Source organism: Mytilus californianus, unplaced genomic scaffold, assembly GCF_021869535.1.
Source record: "Mytilus californianus isolate M0D057914Y unplaced genomic scaffold, xbMytCali1.0.p SCAF_5, whole genome shotgun sequence".
NCBI classification, from domain to species: domain Eukaryota; kingdom Metazoa; phylum Mollusca; class Bivalvia; order Mytilida; family Mytilidae; genus Mytilus; species Mytilus californianus.
Window position 1 is genome coordinate 100,898,174 of NW_026262701.1, and position 19,402 is coordinate 100,917,575.

General features: G+C 33.0%; 1 protein-coding gene across 1 annotated transcript; it reads right to left on the minus strand.

Moving 5' to 3' along the window:
* Positions 1 to 6,768: 6,768 nt before the first annotated feature.
* Positions 6,769 to 17,996, minus strand: LOC127702143 (adenosylhomocysteinase B-like). Its single transcript, XM_052206245.1, has 8 exons — positions 17,870 to 17,996; positions 15,304 to 15,623; positions 14,571 to 14,670; positions 12,988 to 13,100; positions 12,249 to 12,456; positions 10,120 to 10,325; positions 8,227 to 8,421; positions 6,769 to 7,206 (listed from the first exon to the last, which is right to left on the minus strand). Exons 1-8 carry the CDS (start codon positions 17,895 to 17,897, stop codon positions 7,075 to 7,077), a joined length of 1,302 nt encoding a protein of 433 aa, XP_052062205.1. The 5' UTR covers positions 17,898 to 17,996; the 3' UTR covers positions 6,769 to 7,074.
* Positions 17,997 to 19,402: the final 1,406 nt, after the last annotated feature.

Genomic DNA, 19,402 nt, shown 5'->3' on the forward strand with positions numbered 1-19,402 from the left:
GTCATGGTCACATGACAAAATTATGTCTGAGCTGATAGACCAAAAACTTTCAGGCGATCAGAAGACGTGTTACATCCAAAATTGAATTATTTGAAATTGAAAAAGATATACTGACCTAATAAATCATTTCTTCTCTACACATCTGCATGGGTTAAAATGTCAAATTAAACTGAGATTACTATAAAATCTCAGGTTTAGACCACGAAGCTTCCAACTAAGTTGATTAATGTTCTATTTTGTTTTTATTTTGTACATCTGGGATAGGTATAGAAGTATTCTTTGTCCAAATTCAAGCCATGTGTTTTTCAAATAATTTAAAAGGAAGAAAAGAAACTTTTGCTAGTATTCAAAAATAGTATAACACCAGCAATAAAATATTGTATATTTACTGTTTTCTTTGTAGAAATTTACAAGTATATCAGATGATTCTGGAAGCATTAAAAAAAACTCATTACTCAAACATAACAGATGTCACAACACCTTTTAATGACGCAACAGCTAATTACATACAATGGGAGGCAACTCTCATTGTACCTAATTGATATAACGCCTTGTACGAGATTGCCTCCCTTTGATACTTCATCCGGGTTTTAATTACCATGTGGTTTTAAGCAAAGAGCATGTTGCAGCCACTTTTCATTATGTAGTTGATATATATATTTTTTTTCTCTCCGTCTTTTTATTGTTAATTTTTTCTAATTACTTTTATTATTACCCACATTGGGGTTCAGGTGCTTCATATTGACACTTTGTTCATTGTAGCTTATTGATACCATGCTTGGTATAACTATATTTGAATGCATTATTATAATAAAGCACCTATCGCCAAACACTAGTATTAGTTGTCAATTTGTTTAATTAATACAATTGACCTCCACAAAAAAGGCTTAACTGAAGTGATTTTTTTGGGGTATTCAAACTCATATTAGGAATTGATGACAAAATGATAAACATTATTGGTTTGTAAATAATGAAACTGTATTTTTTCATGACTAATTTACCATTGTGTTGCATTCACCTTACTCTTACCGTTGCCAATGAAAAAGCTATTCACCAGACTCGAAAAGACGAGGATGTAAAAACTATATGTCAATATACAGCATTCAACAACAAGCAAAACCAATGATACCGTATAGTAAGCTGTAAAAGGAACCGGCATGACAAATGTTGTAACAATTCAAATGAAATAACCAACGACAATCACAGAAATAAAGGGGCTCTTGGTTTTTGACAGGCACATAAAGAGTGATGCTTGTTAGCGTCCCCTAACCAGGGTCAGTCGTGTAATAGCACAAAGTAAGAATGCTTCGCTGAGCGCAGCCTGATACGACCGGAGAGGTCGAACCCTGAACACTTGGGGCAAGTTTGGACACAATATTCTTGCTTGATACTGTCTGAAATTGGATTGTGATCAAATTTTTGACATAATATAGGTTTCTGACACAAAATAAATGTGGTCAAAAATCTTAAAAATTTGAAATGGGATATTTTATTTACCTAGAATGATCTGATATCCAAAATCTAACAACATGGTTAGATTCAGCATATAAAAAAAAAACAATAATTTAATTTTTATAGTTGAAATCAAACAAAATTTAATTTTGGACCCTTCAATTCTTAATATTTACTAATTTGAAAACAGGGCCCAAAATAAAAATCTAAATGCACAATAAGATTCAGCAAATCATACAGCCGCAATAATTCAGTTTTTGATGAAATCAAACAAAGTTTAATTTTGGACCCTTTTGACCTCAATGTAGACCAATTTAAAAATGGGGCCCAATATCCAAAAAAATTATACAAGGTTAGAACCCCCAAAAATTAAAGACTTAATTAATCCCATCGAAATTGGTTAAAACATTTGTATTTGTTTTCAATTGAAGATTTCTTGCTATTGTGCAATACTGTGGCACAGTGCTATTGCCCAATACTGTGCAATTGAAGATTTATTGCTATTGCGCAATACTGTGTTGTTGCGCAGAACTGTGCAATTGAAGATTTTTTGCTATTGCGCAATACTGTGCAATTGAAGATTTCTTGCTATTGATAAATACTGTACATTTGAAAATTTCTTGCTATTGCGCAATACTATGCAATTGAAGATTTCTTGCTATTGCGCAATACTGTGATATTGCACAATACTGTGCAATTGAAGAGTTCTTGTTATTGGTCAATACTGTACAGTTGAAAATTTCTTGCTAATGCGCAATACTGTGCAATTGAAGATTTCTTGCTATTTCGCAATAATGTGATATTGCACAATACTGTGCTATTGCGCAATACTGTGCAATTGAAGATTTCTTGTTATTGCGCAATACTGTGCAATTGAAGATTTCAAAAATTTTGAAGAAAAAAATTATCCCCCCCCCCCAAAAAAATTGGAAAAAATCCCCAACTTTTTGACCCCCCACCCCCCTTTTTGAGTAATTACCCCCAAACTCATTCTCAGCCTTCCCTTTATGGTATGGAACCTTGTAGTACAATTTAAGAGAGATCCATACACTTAAACACAAGTTATTGTCTGGAAACTAGAAAAATGCTTGTTTTTGGCCCCTTTTTTGCCTCTAATTCCTGCACGTTTTGGGCAATTAATCCCAAACTCAATCCCAGCCTTCCCTTTGTGATATGGAACCTTGTGGTACAATTTCAGAGAGATCCATACACTTACACACAAATTATTGTCCGGAAACTACAAAAATGCTTGTTTTTGGCCCCTAATTCCTAAATTGTTGGTACCATCACCTCCAAAACCAATCCCAACCTTCCTTTTGTGGTATTGAACCTTCTGGAAAAATTCATAGAGATCCATTTACTTAAACTAAAATTATTGTCTGGAAACCAAATGTGTCTTCGGACGACGACGACGACATCATAGCATTATACGACGCAAATTTTTTTTTTGTGGTCGTATAAAAAGTCAGTTGGAAAAGCTTGACTCGTCAGATCGGCACGATACAAACACAAAGAAATCATAAAAGGTACCGGTCTAAGGAGTACTCAATTACTGAAAGCTATTTCAAAGTAAATTTTACTAATAAATGCCATGATCTCACGAGTGTAGGACAGAAAGTAACAGGGAAAAAGTCGCAGACAAGAAGTCAAGGACAAAGTCACAGGACACTAAGTAACAATTCAGTTTTGAGATTAATCATTATTTTTCTTTAAAAAAGAAAAGACTTATCTTTTAAAAAATCTCCAAATTTGATGCCAAATGTAGTTTCAGACCTGCCAACTATCCCGATTTATGGGGGATAATCCCTATGAGAGGTGTTGACCTGAATTTTGAAATTCTTTATTTCATAAACTGAACACAATAAAACAGGCATTCGAATGAGTTAAAAGGGTATATAAGCACATACATACTCATTAAAACAATATAGTAGTAGGTTAAAAACACTAACGACAATAAAAGAGAAAAATAAGGTCCTCTTGCTCTTAAAATCCCCAATGGAGATTTTAAAAAGTTGGAAGGTATGTAGTTTGGGTCATGGGTGTAATCTGGAAACCTTTTTCTACACCTATCAAGTTTTTTTTTTAGTATGCTTGATCTTTACCTTGAACATATTGACCCCAAATTCATCTTGAAAACCATTATTTTACTGATCTGACCTCATGATCAATAGGAATCTTTCAACTAATTATAAGCATACAAGGGGATAGAGTATGATTTCCAATGTGACGACCCAGGATGTATACAACTACTGTTAACCGATGGCCTTCAATAATGAGCAAAACCCAAAATGTATAGCAAGCTATATGACCATAAATCCAATATGTTTCATACAGATTCCCGAGTTGTAGTCCTATTCGAAGTATATGTGACCCCATCCTTCAACAAATTAACGTCAAGATCAAAGCATTGTACATTCATTACCGATAAATGAGAGTATATTCAATCCAAAGTAAAGTTCTCAAGTTATAACCATGAAACCAAATTGTCTGAGGACCGATTGATGGTCTTACAGACATGCAGGTTAAAACATTAGGCTTCCTCTACTTTGTATCACTAGATATACATACGGAACTGTATGTTTGTCCTCTAATTTCTAAGGTAAATAGTAATAAAAAGGAAGGTCCCAATTTAGAAACATGTGTTGTGTGCAGGCTTAAATCTTTATCATACAGAACTACCACTGGGTGGATGGATGGATGGCTGCTTAATGTCCAGCGGCAAATTAATATCCATATTCAGGACGAGAACATGTTAATCTAAAATATGAATATTAACCCTGCTTTGTACTAGACCAAATTTTTAACATGCTAGTTCACAAGGAAACAGTCCACAGGAAGACATGTCATCTTACCCAGAGACATTATTCTGTCTCCCAGCCAACCAGTCTTTGTTCTTACTCCTTAATGCTGTGTGCTTAGTGGAGAAGCAGCAAATACCAATTTTAAAGTCTGGTTTGACCCGGCCGGTGTTTGAATCCACAACCTCCTGCACTCTAGGCGAACACGCTACAAGACCACCGAGGGGTGACTACCACTTGGTACATGCCGATGTCCTGTCAGTATCATCCTCCATGATTAAAATGACTGACCCTTAAGGTCAATTTTCAGGTTATAAATTATTCAGTTGTCTTAAAACTAGGATTGCATCAACCTGAGCCAAGCAACATTGTATGCTTTTGGTTTTAGTGCTTATACTTTGTTTTGAATGATTGCTATTACAGACAAGTGCTGCGTTTCTATAAAAGTTTAATCATGGCCTTGATCATCAGGTTATTGTTGTTTTCATTTTTTATTGTCTTCAAGTCAACAGAAATCTTCCCTTCATTAAATCATTCATTTTGGGTCATCCTCCAGAAACACCCTATCTGCATTTATTATGAATGACCTCAAAAGCAATGATTACCCATCTTCTAATATGACCAGCGGCTCTTTTCACAAAAAATCTTAAGAGTAAAAATACTCGTCAGTCATACACATTTCAGTATAACTTACGATCAATTTTAATCGTAAGATTTTTTGTGAAAAGAGTCGCCGATCTTTAAATTTGATGCCAAAAGCAGGTTGGGTCATGCTGAGACTACTGTGTTATAGTAGTCTCAGGGTCATGGGTGTAATCTGGAAACCTTTTCTACTTTTAAAAAAAAATTTCAGTATGCTTGATCTTTACCTTGAACATATTGACCCCAAATTCATCTTGAAAACCATTCTTTTACTGATCTGACCTCATAATCAATAGGAATCTTCATCTAATTACAAGCATACAAGGCGATAGAGTATGATTTCCAATGTGACGACTCAAGATGTATACAATATACAACTACAGTTAATTGTATGGCCTTCAAAAGAGCAAAACCCATAACGTATAGCAAGCTATATGACCATAAATCCAATTTGTGTCATACAAAGATGCAGAAGTTGTAGTCCTTAAACCCATTTTCTTTGGGTCTATTTTAAGTATGTGTGACCTCGACCTTTAACAAATTGACTCTTTTTCAAGATCAAAGCATTGTCCTCTAATTACCGCTAAATGAGACTATATTCAATCCAAAGTAAAAGTTCTCAAGTTATCACCATGAAACCAAATTGACTGATAGACCGGTTAAAACAATAAGCTTCCTCTACTTTGTATCACTGGATATACATACTGAATGTTTGTCCTCTAATTTCAAAGGTAATTAATAATGAAAAGGAAAGTCCCAAGTTAGAAACATGTGTTGTGCAGGATTGAATCTTTATCATACAGGACTACCACGGAGTCCATGCTGATGTCCTGCCAGTAACCATCCCCCATGGTTAAAATGAATTGCCCTTCAGGTCAATTTTCAGCCTGAGCCCAGTAACATTGCATGATTTTGGTTTTGGTGCTTATATTTTGACTTGGATTGTAATTCCAGACAAGTGCTGTGCACAAGTTGATATCATACCTTTAAATTTCATGGTAAGTAATGTTGTCATATGGATGAGCATTTAGTAGTGATTTTGTCATGATTTTGACAGTGTTTTAAGGGTAAAGATAATGCCATTTTCAACTAATGTGTTGCCATATTGTGAAAGCAGATTTTACAAAGGATTTACCTTCAGTTAATTTGAAGATGCTGGTAGAGTTTGTTTCTTTGGTGATTTTTAGACGATACACGTGTATTGGCTTTTTTCATGACATTACAATAGGAAATTCGGAAGAAAACTTCGTCATAATTGAAATTTGACCAATGAAGAAATGTCAGAGACCAAATGGACCACATGTTGATTAAATAAAAATAATCAAGGTCAGGAAAAGAATAATTGGGTAAATATTAGAGGACATCTTATAGCTGCCATGATTCAACTCAAAGAAACACCTTCTAAAGACAAAAACAATGAAATATAACTAAATACAATGAAATGACAGAAACACACCAGAATACTGACAAATATATCTGCAGTAAATTCACAAATTTTTGGCTATGTTTTTATCATAGAGAAAAATTGCAACTGGATATGTGTTGCAAAAATAAGTTGCATTTTAAATTTTGATAGCATTACTTGTATGCAGCATTTTCTGAAATCGCAATAATTTATCTCATATTTTTGTCCATTGTTAGGCAATCTCATTAATCATGAGATGAATATTTTCAACCCCATTTTCCATCCAAATGAGAAGGCTTGGGTCATTAAATGCAAAAACTAAAACTTCTAAGATGGTATGGTTTTTGCATCATATCAAATGAAAGTCCATAAAGCATACATATCAAATGCACACAAAAATTTCTGCATTTTACAGTACTTTAAATAAAGTCAAAGATGAAAATTGGCACTAATTGAGAAAATAACTCCAAATTTATACATTTTTTTTTAATCTCTACAACAGCAATTTTCTACAGGAATGAATACAGATTTTTGATGATGGACATTAATAATTGACATCTAACAAGGCAAAACTTAATGGTCAAATAAATTAACAATTTGAGACAAAACCATTTGTCTGTTGGTGAAAGTTCTTTCATAAGATCCATCATACTTGATGGTTGTATTATTCCTATATAAATCTCAACTGCTCATCACTATTGTCCCCACCTACTGATTGACACATCAATAATATAAAATCCCATGTAAAAAAAATTTCCCCCATCGTAGTTGGATTTCTCAATATCTGTAAATGTCTGGTTTGAAGGGTCCATCTTTGGGTAAACCTAGATATTTAGATTGTTCGTCTGTCAGCTTTGTCAATTTGACACCAAGATGGTCTAAATGAGCAGCAGCGACAGCCTCGTCCAACTGAAAAAGATAAATGGAGTTACTTAATGAATTGAAATAATTTTTAGTAGAAGCAATAATTAAAAAAATACTACATCATTCATATCCCTGTTGCCAAAACTTGATCATGCACTTTAATATCATTTTTTATACAAAACACATACAAGCCAGTCATTTTTGTGTGTTTAATTTTTTATATTAACAGGTTTGAATTGTAAAAAATCTTTTATAATCAATGCAGCTTTATCTAGTCTTGCCAAGTTTAGTTCAGACTGGCAAAGTAATTTCAGTGAAATTAAAACTGATTTCCAATGGGGTTTCAATTGAACTTTTAATTAGAAAGATTTATAAGAAAATTATGATTTCCAACAACATTGAAACCAGCGTTGCATCATTTACACCACGTATGTAACATGTAATATGAAGTTAGTAATCTCAGTAATGGGTCTCCCAAGCATCATTAAATTAAAATTTGTAAAGATCAGATCTGTAGTATCAGAAGAGGAGAAAAGTTTGAAGACTGAACAAACCAAATCAAGAACTTTTATTTCTTTTAAGTGACTTTTCATACAATATTTCTAACAACTTTAGTTCAGATTCACCAGGTAGTTATAGAAATGAAGACTGACATTTGATTGCCCATAACATGCAGAGGTAACCCAAGAGTAATTAATGACATGTATTTTTCACGAGCATAAAATGATCAAAAGTTGCATTGGCCTTTCAAATCATCATTCTGAGAGAATTTGAAAGATCTGTCCTTTAAAATTGTGGAGAAGAAATTTACATATTGGTCCATCAATAATTGCCTCTAACTTCCATGTTTTCCATGAAAACAGTGGCACAACTGAGAAGTAGATGCTGAAAATCTAACTTGCACATCATATATCTTTATCCCTTATTAAATATCCTGCCAGAAATATAATGTATATTTATAATTAATCCAGAAACCATCAGCTTTTGGATCAACTTATAAGACAAAGCAGCCATTATATGTAATTATAATTTTGTTTTTGAAGCATAAACATGTATAAAACCTACCTTCTTCGGCAATACTTCAACACCAATCTTGTGTTGTCCTTTTTTGGTCCACAGTTCAATTTGTGCAAGAACTTGATTTGTAAATGAATTACTCATGACAAAACTTGGATGTCCATGAGCACACCCAAGGTTAACCAAACGACCTTCAGCTAACAGAATTACATGTCTACCATTCTTCATTGTGTATCTATCAACCTGAAAATTAAGACTTTAATAAGTATGTGTCTACAATTACTCGGGCAATATTTGAATGTCATATGAAATTGGATGACCAAAAAAATAAACTGCTTCGCTGAGCGCAGCTTGATACGCCCGCAGAGGTCCAACCCTGAACAGTTTGGGCAAAAATGGATACAATATTCAAGCTTGATACAGGTCTGAATTTGGATTGTAATTAAATATTTGACATATTACAGGTTTCTGAATAAATGTAATCAAAGAACTTGAAATTGGTTATATGAATTGAATTTATATTCAATTAAAGATTTCTTGCTGTTGTGTAATTCACTGTGCTGTTGCGCAATACTTAGTAAATCTGTTTTCAGACTATAAACAAATAAAGTTCAATTAATTCTCAATGTCATATTAGAAATTTATGAAAATCAAAAGGGAGCTTACATCAATAGATATAAACAATTGACCAAAGTTTCATGAGAATTGCTGACAGCATTTTTGAGTTATTGTCTGAAAATTGGAAAATCCCCCCTTTTTTAATGAATAAAACCCCATAACTCAGAAATGTAAAATGTAAAATTTATAAAATTCTAAAGGGAGCTTACATCAATAGATATAAACAATTCACCAAAGTTTCATAAGAACTGCTGAAAGCATTTTTGAGTTTTTGTCCAAAAACTGGAAAATCCCCCTTTTTTTCTGAATAAAACCCTGTAACTCGGAAACGTAAAATCTTAAATTTATACAAATCGAAAGGGAGCTCATGTCAATAGATATAAACATTTCACCACAATTTCTTGCAAGTTAGTAAAAGCATTCTTGAGTTATTGTCCGAAAACTGGAAAATCCCCCTTTTTTTAATGAATAAAACCCCATAACTCAGAAACGTAAAATCTAAAATTTATAAAAAACGAAAGGAAGCTCAGGTCAATAGATATAAACAATTCACCAAAGTTTTATGCAAATTGGTTAAAGCGTTTTTGAGTTAATGTCCGACATGTTGACGACGGACGGACAGACAGACGGACGGACAGAGGTATACCATAATACGTCCCGTAAACGGGCGTATAAAAACAAGATTTTCTTTCTTTTTCTTTTAAACCGAGTTTTACTGTGTGTTTGTTTATTCAACATTAGGATGTACACGTTTTCTAAAAGAGATTTACCAATGTTTTGAATATCATACAAGAAGTAACAAGACCAAAACCAAGACTGGACCTGTGTCGCTGCATGCAATTGTTTGAGGAAATATGTATACTGGAGCATAACTGATCATTCCCTTTTACTGATGCCAAGAAAACCTTGACCAAACTTTTCCTTGTACAATGAGTGTTATAAAATTTCAAACTATCAGCAAACAAAAAGATAATACAATGTAGATGTGAAAATTGCTAAATGGCTACAACTAAACATAATTAATCTGTATACCAAATGTTAAATCATTCCCTTCAAAAGGAGCGGAGAAAACTGACGAAAATTTTCAGTGTACAATGAGTGGTAAATTTCAAATTTCAATCGGCAAACAGGTAGTGGATACATGGCAGATGTAAAAATTGCTTACTCGCTGTTCAACATTATAAAGTGACAGACCAAATATCAAATCAATCCCTTTCATAAGCCAAGAAAACTTTGATGAGAGTTTTTTTCTGACGAAGGGAGAGTCGAGCGGTAACTAGACCTGCTTCCACTTTCAGCGACACAGGTAAAAAGAAAACCTACCTGTGGTTTGATTTGTTCTTTCTTAGCACAGTTCTCATTTATCCATTTAACCTCTAATTCACAATCAAAATGTCCAATATTGCACACTATAGAATCTTCTAACATCTGTTCAAACATGTTACCATGGATAATAGATGCACATCCTGTTGCTGTTACAAATATTCTACATTTTGGTATACATTCCTCTACTGTTGTAACTTCAAAACCTGAAAAATGTGTGGATGGTTAAAATATTATGTCAACTATTTCTATTACAATATAAAATATCTATTCTTTTTTTAAATTCTTGTGAATGTAAACATGGGGAGATGTAGTGATTGATTGATTGATGGTTTGGTTGTTAATGTCCAGTGGCAAATATTTCATGCATGTTCAGGACAAGAACAAATTAACAATAAATACAATAGGTAGGACCGTAATAGAGGCTGTCTGGAATAAAGAAAAAGATGTTTTGTGATTGCCAGATGCAATCAGACAATTGTCAAAAGAAAAAGGATGCAAACAACTACAAAAAAAATAAATGGAGATGTTTCCCTGTATCTGCTTGCATTTAACATTATAAAGGGACATAACTCAAGAGCGGTATAAGTGACACCACCCAAATCCGAACTTGATCTGTGTTTTGAGGTAATGAGTGTATAAGTTTCATAACATTTGGTTGAGGCAAACTTAAGCTAAAGATCAGGAACAAAAAATTCAGAATTTTACCATTTGTAATTTGTAAAGGGGCAACTCTAGAACAGTAAAAGTTAGGCCACCCAAATTATAACATGATCTTTGTGTTGTGGTAATAAGCATTGTGTATAAGTTTCATAACATTTGGTTGTGAAAAACTAAAGTTAGATAACAAGAAAGTCTGAGAAACCAATTTTGGGATGTACGTACAAGGGTAACACTTAATGCCCCCTCCTGTGACGCTGGGGCATAAAAACAAGAATTATCAAACAGCAACCATGGACAACACTGGATTACAGGTCCCTGGCAAGGGATGTTAATTATGGTAATCAAACATCTACCCTTATTCCATTTTACATTATGCACAAAAAGACCTGTTTTTTTTTTTTTAGATTTAAAATGTCTGAAATACCGTAGAAAGGCTTGCATAGTTCGCAGTGGTACATAGTCCGCACCCCCTTCTCCCCACGAAATTTTAGGTAAAAAAACTTTTTGTAACTGTTAGAAAAGGTCTAATGAAACTCCGGTAATTTCAAATCCTGTGCGGTTGTTTGCGGTATTTTCTTGGAAAACCCTGTTTTCCATCATCAAACAGAAGCTGAAACTGCTTGTTAATGATTCTAGAACGCTTCATGATTGTTAAAATAAGTTTAATTCACTTAAAAAACAATTTAGAAACTTGTGTATGTTTAAACAGGAAGTTTAAAAAGCACGTGTAAAAGAAGAAATTAACCGGTGAGAGTCGAAATCCATACATAACAGATATCACTATAATACGACTTTGAAAGTAAAACAGTTCCATCCTTTTGTAAAACAGTCTTTAATATATCTATCACATTAATGTTTGAAGGGTCTTAAGCTAATACAAACCATATTAGTCAGTATGAAACACCAAAACGGAACGAACAATAACCGATTACGTTTTGTAGTTTACAAATTCTAAGCTGGTTTAAGGTTATCTTTTTCACTATGTTTGTATCGTTTCAATCAAGCAGATACCAGTTTATTTCAACCAATGCATTGAAAAGAAACGAGAAATTTGTAATGAAAGGTTTAGTTTTACTATTAATTTGATATTGAATAGAAATAACTTATTAATATGGATGAGTTAAAATTATTAGTTTGAAAAATGATAAGAGCGCCCTCTACAATATAAATAACAAAGATGGTGGAACGTAAACAAACCACCTCGCCCGCGAAATTGAAATTTTTCTCTTATTTCTTGTTTATTGTACTCTATAGTCCGCACCCCGTCTGGAAGGTCTAATTTTGGAGAATAAAACCGCGGACTATACAAGCCTTTCTACGGTACCTCATTATATAGAAGCAATGTTTATAATCATATTTCTTAAAACAGAAATGCCATATGTAGATCCCCCCCCCCAAAAAAAAATGTCCATGAATATTTGTTCAGTTTGATAGGTTTTCTGTGATACAAAACTTTTGATAAATACCTTCCATAGCTGCTTGCAGAGCAGTGATTGGATCAATTTCTACAATCATGACACGACAACCAAAGGCTCTGAGAGCATGTGCACAACCTTTTCCTACATCTCCATATCCTGCTACCATGGCTACTTTACCAGCTAACATGACATCTGTTGCTCTTTTGATTCCATCAACTAATGACTCTCTACACCCATATAAATTATCAAATTTACTCTGGAAAAAGAAAATTTATTTCAAGGTGTTTAAGAAAACAGAGGAATTTTTGTTATCTGTAAATATATCTGCTTCCCTCCAAGCATTTTATAATTCAATTACTTGTCCAATTTGTTTTTTTAACTATAGCAAAGAGAAAACATGGGGAAAGCAGCCTGACATCAAACTGTTGTCCCTATTCTGTAGGATCTTATTTTGTCTCAGCTTCATGTACCAAGAAGAAATGACACTATATCAAAATTTCACAACAATCACATGGTTCTAAATGTAGCATGAAGAATGAAAGTAATTACTTGCATTTTGTTGAAAAATAGGAATATTTCAAAACCTTATCCAGGATTCTAAACCTAACCTTCAAGTGTTAAAATAATATTTCCAACATACTTTCTTGAGAAAACTAAATCAGATGGTATAATAAACTGGTACTAGACCAAAGTCTTAATATCTACTTTTTTTTTTTATAAATTTAGCTACATATGTAATAGCTATCTTATAGAATCTCCTTCTCTGCTGACAGTTATGGTTCAATACCTTTGTTACTGAGTCATTGACATTAATAGCTGGCATCTTCAATTTTCCTTCTCTCAACATCTTGTGTAAGTTATGTACACCTGTTGTTGTTTCCTCTGATAAACCAGCAATTCCTTCAAAATTCAAAAAAAATTCGTAAGGGTTCCGCGGAACCCAGTGTCTCGCCTACTTTTTCTGTTAATCACAGGCTCAACAAAAATGAGGAAGTAAATCAATAAAAATATTCCTCTTGATACTATCTTTTTATTGTAAGAAGCTTCTGTCCAAGTTTGGTAAAAATCCAGGATAGTTTATGAATCTAATAAATGTTTAATAACTAAATTAACTGCAGACTGAATGTAATGTTAACTGGAAGAAAACAACATTTCCTTCTAGATATTAGCATTTGATCATAAACAAGCTTCTGTCCAAGTTTGGTACAAATCCAAAATAGTATAAGAAAGTTATTAAAATTTTAAAAACTTTAACCACAGAGTGAATGTGTTGTTTCCTGGCAGAAAATCTAAGTCCATTTAAAAGTAAAATACGGAAAAAATGGATTTATTTTTTTACAAAATTTCCTTCTAGATACTAGCTTTTGATCATAAACAAGCTTCTGTCCAAGTTTGGTACAAATCCAGGATAGTTTAAGAAAGTTATTAAAATTTTAAAAACTTTAACCACAGAGTGAATGTGTTGTTTCCTGGCAGAAAATCTAAGTCTATTTAAAAGTAAAATAAGGAAAAAATGGATTTAATTTTTTACAAAATTTACTTCTGGATACTATCTTATGATCATAAAAAAGCTTCTGTCCAAGTTTGGTACAAACCCAGGATAGTTTAAGAAAGTTATTAAAATTTTAAAAACTTTAACCACAGAGTGAATGTAATATTTCCCGGCAGAAAAACTAAGTCCATTTATAAGTAAAAAACGGAAAAAATGGAATTTTATTTTTACAAAATTTATTTCTGGATACTATCTTATGATCATAAACAAGCTTCTGTCCAAGTTTGGTAGAAATCCAGGATAATTTAAGAAAGTTATTAAAATTTCAAAAACTTTAACCACAGAGTGAATATTTGTGGACGCCGCCGCCGACGCCGACGGAATGTAGGATCGCTATGTCTCGCTTTTTCGACTAAAGTCGAAGGCTCGACAAAAAATAATAAAAAAAACATTTTACCAATAACTTACTGAACAACTTGTAGCATTTTTTACTTAACATTTTTAATTCTAAAATACTAGACAGTGGCAAAATAAAGACTCAGTCCCATAGTCAAAGAGAAATAACTCTCACCATTTTAAAAATGGTAGTAGAGAAGTGACTTTCATAGGTACAGATAAGAAATAATATCCAAACTGACCAAGAGTGCAATTTTCTTTCCAAACTGACAAAGAGTGCAATTTTCTTCTCTTACTGACTTGTCCTCATTGAAATTAACTCGCTGTTTGAATAGTGTACATTTTATATACTGTTTGAATAGTGTATATTTTTATATAAATGAAATTCACTGGCCATATTCAGAGGAGACCTCTTATTTCCACCCCTGTATGAGACAAGAGAAAGATAATATAGTCCTGAAGCTGTTCCATTTATACATTACCTGGCAAGTACTGTGGAAAGCGTTCATGGACCAAGTTTGTTAAATCTCCACCATCATCTAATATCAAGTTTAATGGCTGTCCATCTTGGAAGACTAATGTCTACAAAATACAAATACTGAATGTACAAAAATGTAAACATTTGACGAGGGTTTTTACAATGATTACCCTTTAGCTTAATGACCTAAAAAACATTGGTAGAGCAGTTTCATATCTTTGCTAAACAAAATATTTACTGGTAATGATGTGCTAAGAAGTTGAAACACAAGTGCATAACTTTATGCCCTTTATACAGAAGAATCTTTGCAAGATTGGGTGAACCTTGTCAAGTCACTATTTTAGGATTTGCAGATTAACTACCCATTAACTTAATATAAGCAGAAGACGCCAGTTTGGTATGGGATACTCCACAGATCAAAAATACAAATAGCAGATACACTACTTCATGTCATATAGAAGAAATTGTGCAAGTCTGGTTGATTTTTGTCAAGGTGTTTCATGGAGTTGCGGATTACGTGTGATAAAGACATTAATGCAAGATGTTAGAAGTCATCACTGGGTAGCCGCAGCTAGATGCTATATGTACAAACAATAACAAAGTAAATCATGTATTTAATACTTAGATTCACAACACAAAATACTATTATTCTTATTAAACGGCATGCCAAAATTATTTTTTTACATAACTAATAATAATCAAAGTTATATAGTCTTACAAAATAAAATGACTAATACCTGTTCAATGCACCAGATGTATTCTTCATCAGTTTCTCCTTTCCAAGCATAAACAGGGACACCTGTTTTGGCAATGGCTGCTGCTGCAAAATCTTGTGTGGAGAAAATGTTACAACTGCTCCACTGGACCTGAGCCCCTAGTGCTGTGAGGGTCTCGATCAGTACAGCTGTTTGAGTGGTCATGTGTAAACATCCTGTAATACGTGCCCCTTTCAAAGGTTTTGATTCTCCATACATCTTTCTCATCTGCATGAGACCAGGCATTTCATTTTCAGCAATTTCAATGCATTTTCTGCCCCAATCAGCCAAACCAATGTCAGCTACAAAATTATTGATTATGTTTCAATGAATATTCAAGTAATGTTAGTAAAATTTACTACTGACTTTTCCAGCCATTTGATTTTTAAAAACAACTCTTATTCAAGTCAAAACAATTTACCAGGAATAACCCATTTAAACTAGTCTTTTTTGAAGAATCTAAAATCTTTTCAAAATAAGGCCATTTAAAATAAACTGCTTCGCTGAGCGCAGCTGGATACGCCCGCAGAGGTCCAACCCTGAACAGTTGGGGCAAAAATGGACACAATATTCAAACTTGATACAGGTCTGAATTTGGATTGTAATTAAATATTTGACATATTACAGGTTTCTGAATAAATGTAGTCAAAGAACTTGAAATTGGTTATATGAATTGAATTTATATTCAATTAAAGATTTCTTGCTGTTGTGCAATACACTGTGCTGTTGCGCAATACTTAGTAAATCTGTTGTCAGACTATAAACAAATAAAGTTCAATTAATTCTCAATGTCATATTAGAAAATTATGAAAATCAAAAGGAGCTTACATCAATAAATATAAACAATTCACCAAAGTTTCATGGGAATTGCTGACAGCATTTTTGAGTTATTGTCAGAAAACTGGAAAATCCCCCTTTTTTCATGAATAAAACCCCATAACTCAGAAATGTAAAATGTAAAATTTATAAAATTCTAAAGGGAGCTTACATCAATAGATATAAACAATTCACCAAAGTTTCATAAGAACTGCTGAAAGCATTTTTGAGTATTTGTCCGAAAACTGGAAAATCCCCCTTTTTTTTAATAAAACCCTGCAACTTGGAAACGTAAAATCTAAAATTTATAAAAATCGAAAGGGAGCTCATGTCAATAGATATAAACAATTCACCACAATTTTTTTGCAAGTTGGTGAAAGTATTCTTGAGTTATTGTCCGAAAATTGGAAAATCCCCCTTTTTTTAATGAATAAAACCCCATAACTCTGAAACATAAAATCTAAAATTTATAAAAAACGAAAGGGAGCTCACGTCAATAGATATAAACAATTCACCAAAGTTTTATGCAAATTGGTTTAAGCATTTTTGAGTTAATGTCCGACATGTTGACGACGGACGGACAGACAGACAACAGTATACCATAATACGTCCCGTAAACGGGCGTATAAAAAATCATAGTCTGGTAAATTTTTTAAAAAGTGTGGCAGTGGGAATTTTATTGTTTTATATTTTTTCTGAAACACTTCTAGCAAATTGGTAGGGTGGGGTGGGGTGTAAAGGTCACTTCTACCAGTTGCCAAGCCATTTCATTATTTACTTTAGTTTGAATAGTTTCATTTTAATGTTCATAACATGATTTCTGAACTTTCCACATACGAGTGTACCTACTCCCATTGTCTTTGAATCCCCTAATCATGCTGGTTTTACTGATATCATGTTACCTTTTTAAATTGAGTTATAGTGCAAATTATTAGTAATGTGATAGGTAGAAAACAAAGCTTTCATGTTTCACTGAACAAACTTTCAATTACACTATGATATATAAAAAATTTAATCAATTTCATCATCTAAGTGAAATATTTGCAACTGGACATTTAGCAAGCAAGACTATCTATTTCAGAGATTTTGACTGAGGGAAATCCCACATTTTTACTATTAGTATAAATATTAATTCACAATCTTTGACAAAACCAAAAATGGACACAAACTATATATATATAAATAAAAGATGTGGGGTATACCCCAAGGACACAGTATCCGAAAAAATTGACATCTGCATCAAAAGATCTAGCAGGTGCTCTTACAACCTGTTAACATGCATACAAGATCATATAAGAATAGATATTTGTGCGACAAACTGTGTCACTATCATTCTACTTTAAACCTAGAGATAAAATTTTAATTGAAAAATGTGTAAGCTTGAAATATACATTAGTATCAATTTACATATCTTCAGTCCTATATAACCACCTCCACTGCAGTCAAATAAAAACTTAATGATTATAATGTGGAAAAGTTAACCATATTTGATTGTCTACATTTATTGTCCCTTTAGTGTCTCCCCTTATACCCTTATATTCACCAAGGTCCAGCAACATAAAAAAAAAATATTAAAAAAAAAAACAGGGTTCATTATCTAGGACAGCTAGCCTGCATCACTGGAAAATAGCATCACTTTGCTTGATCTTTGATCAGAGGAAATTAAAATTATTAAAGTGGCAAATATTTTTCAGTTACAATGGTTTATTTTATCTTTTAGGTATATACTTACCAACTTTGTATGGAGGTTTAGCTGTCATGTTGATTGTGTTTGTTAAATTGACACACGTTCGTTTACACCGACCACGTTTTAAGAAAGAGACCGGTTATCGACATCACTTTGTTTTTATGGAGAATTTAAACCAATCATATAAGTTCTTTAAACAGGGCTTTCCATTTGTCATAAGGGCGGAAACTAAACCAATCATATTTATGGTAACATTTCAATAAAAAAAAAGTATGATAGCCCAACCTGATCATTAATCTGATAACTTAACTGATTAATTTACTCACTGTTTGGTTATATCATAGATATAATAGGCTAGCCATTATATCTATGGTTATATTATACCAAACTTTTGACATTAATATTATCTACAAGTCTTTTTTTTTATCAGGAAAGATTAAACAGGCAAATATGTACTTTGAAGAAAACAAATAAAAAGTAAATAAACAGCTGCGCCATGAGCGCATGATACGCCCGTCGCTTTTTCAAAGAATTAAGTTCAATAACTTCTCAATGTCATATCAGAAATTTATGAAAAATTAAAGGGAGATTATCTTAATAGATATAAACCAGTTACCAAAGTTTAATGAAAACTGCTACAAATATTGTCCGAAAACTGGAAAAAAATTAATGAATAAAACCCCTTAACTCGGAAACGTAAAGTTGAAAATTTATAAAAAAAAAAAAGGGAGCTCATGTCAATAGATATAAACAATTAACCAAAGTTTCATGCAAATTGGTGAAAGTGTTTTTGAGTTATTTTCCGAAAACTGGAAAATCCCCCTTTTTTAATGAATAAAATCCCATAACTCGGAAACGTAAAGTCTAAAATTTATAAAAAACGAAAGGGAGCTCACGTCAATAGATATAAACAATTCACCAAAGTTTCATGCAAATTCGTTACAGCGTTTTTGAGTTATTGTCCGACATGTTGACGACGGACGGACGGACAGACAGACAGATGGACGGACGGATGGACAACGGTATTATAAGTTATCTACGTTCATATCCGTAGATATGGATATTTTAACACCCTGAAGTATCCAAATACACCCTGAGGCGCAGCCGAAGGGTGTATATTGTACTGAAGGGTGTTAAAGTATCCATATCTACGGATATGAACGTAGATAACGAATTTATCCCCGGTCTTAGTCTAAATCTGGCGATTTTTAGAGAAATTCGACCACAAAGTTTAACGTGAAAGCAACGTTTTTTTCATTTTTTAAATATCTTTTATTGAAATTTGGGAATTTGACATATTTTTAACGGGGTGTAGGGTACTACCTTTGGTAGAACCCTACATGTAGACAAATATAAGAAGTTTTTAAACTAAAGACAGAGAAACTGAAATGGGTCGAATTTGGCGCGCAATGTTGTGAGAGTTACATCATAAACGGTGTGACGTCAACGTGGGTCATTTGCATAGCTAGGTCAGTAGTACCATTCATTGACAATGTGGCTGCATAGTGATGCATTTACTAAAATGAGTGCAAATAATCGATATAATTAGATAAAATCGTTAGTGGATTACGTATTTAA

Coding starts and splice junctions, on each gene's coding strand:
- LOC127702143 (XM_052206245.1), bottom strand. CDS start 17,897: ATGACAGCTAAACCTCCATACAAAGTTG. Junction 10,326..12,248: donor TCTGCAAGCAGCTATGGAAG/GTATTTATCAAA, acceptor CACATTTTTCAG/GTTTTGAAGTTACAACAGTA. Junction 8,422..10,119: donor AAGAACAAATCAAACCACAG/GTAGGTTTTCTT, acceptor CTTAATTTTCAG/GTTGATAGATACACAATGAA.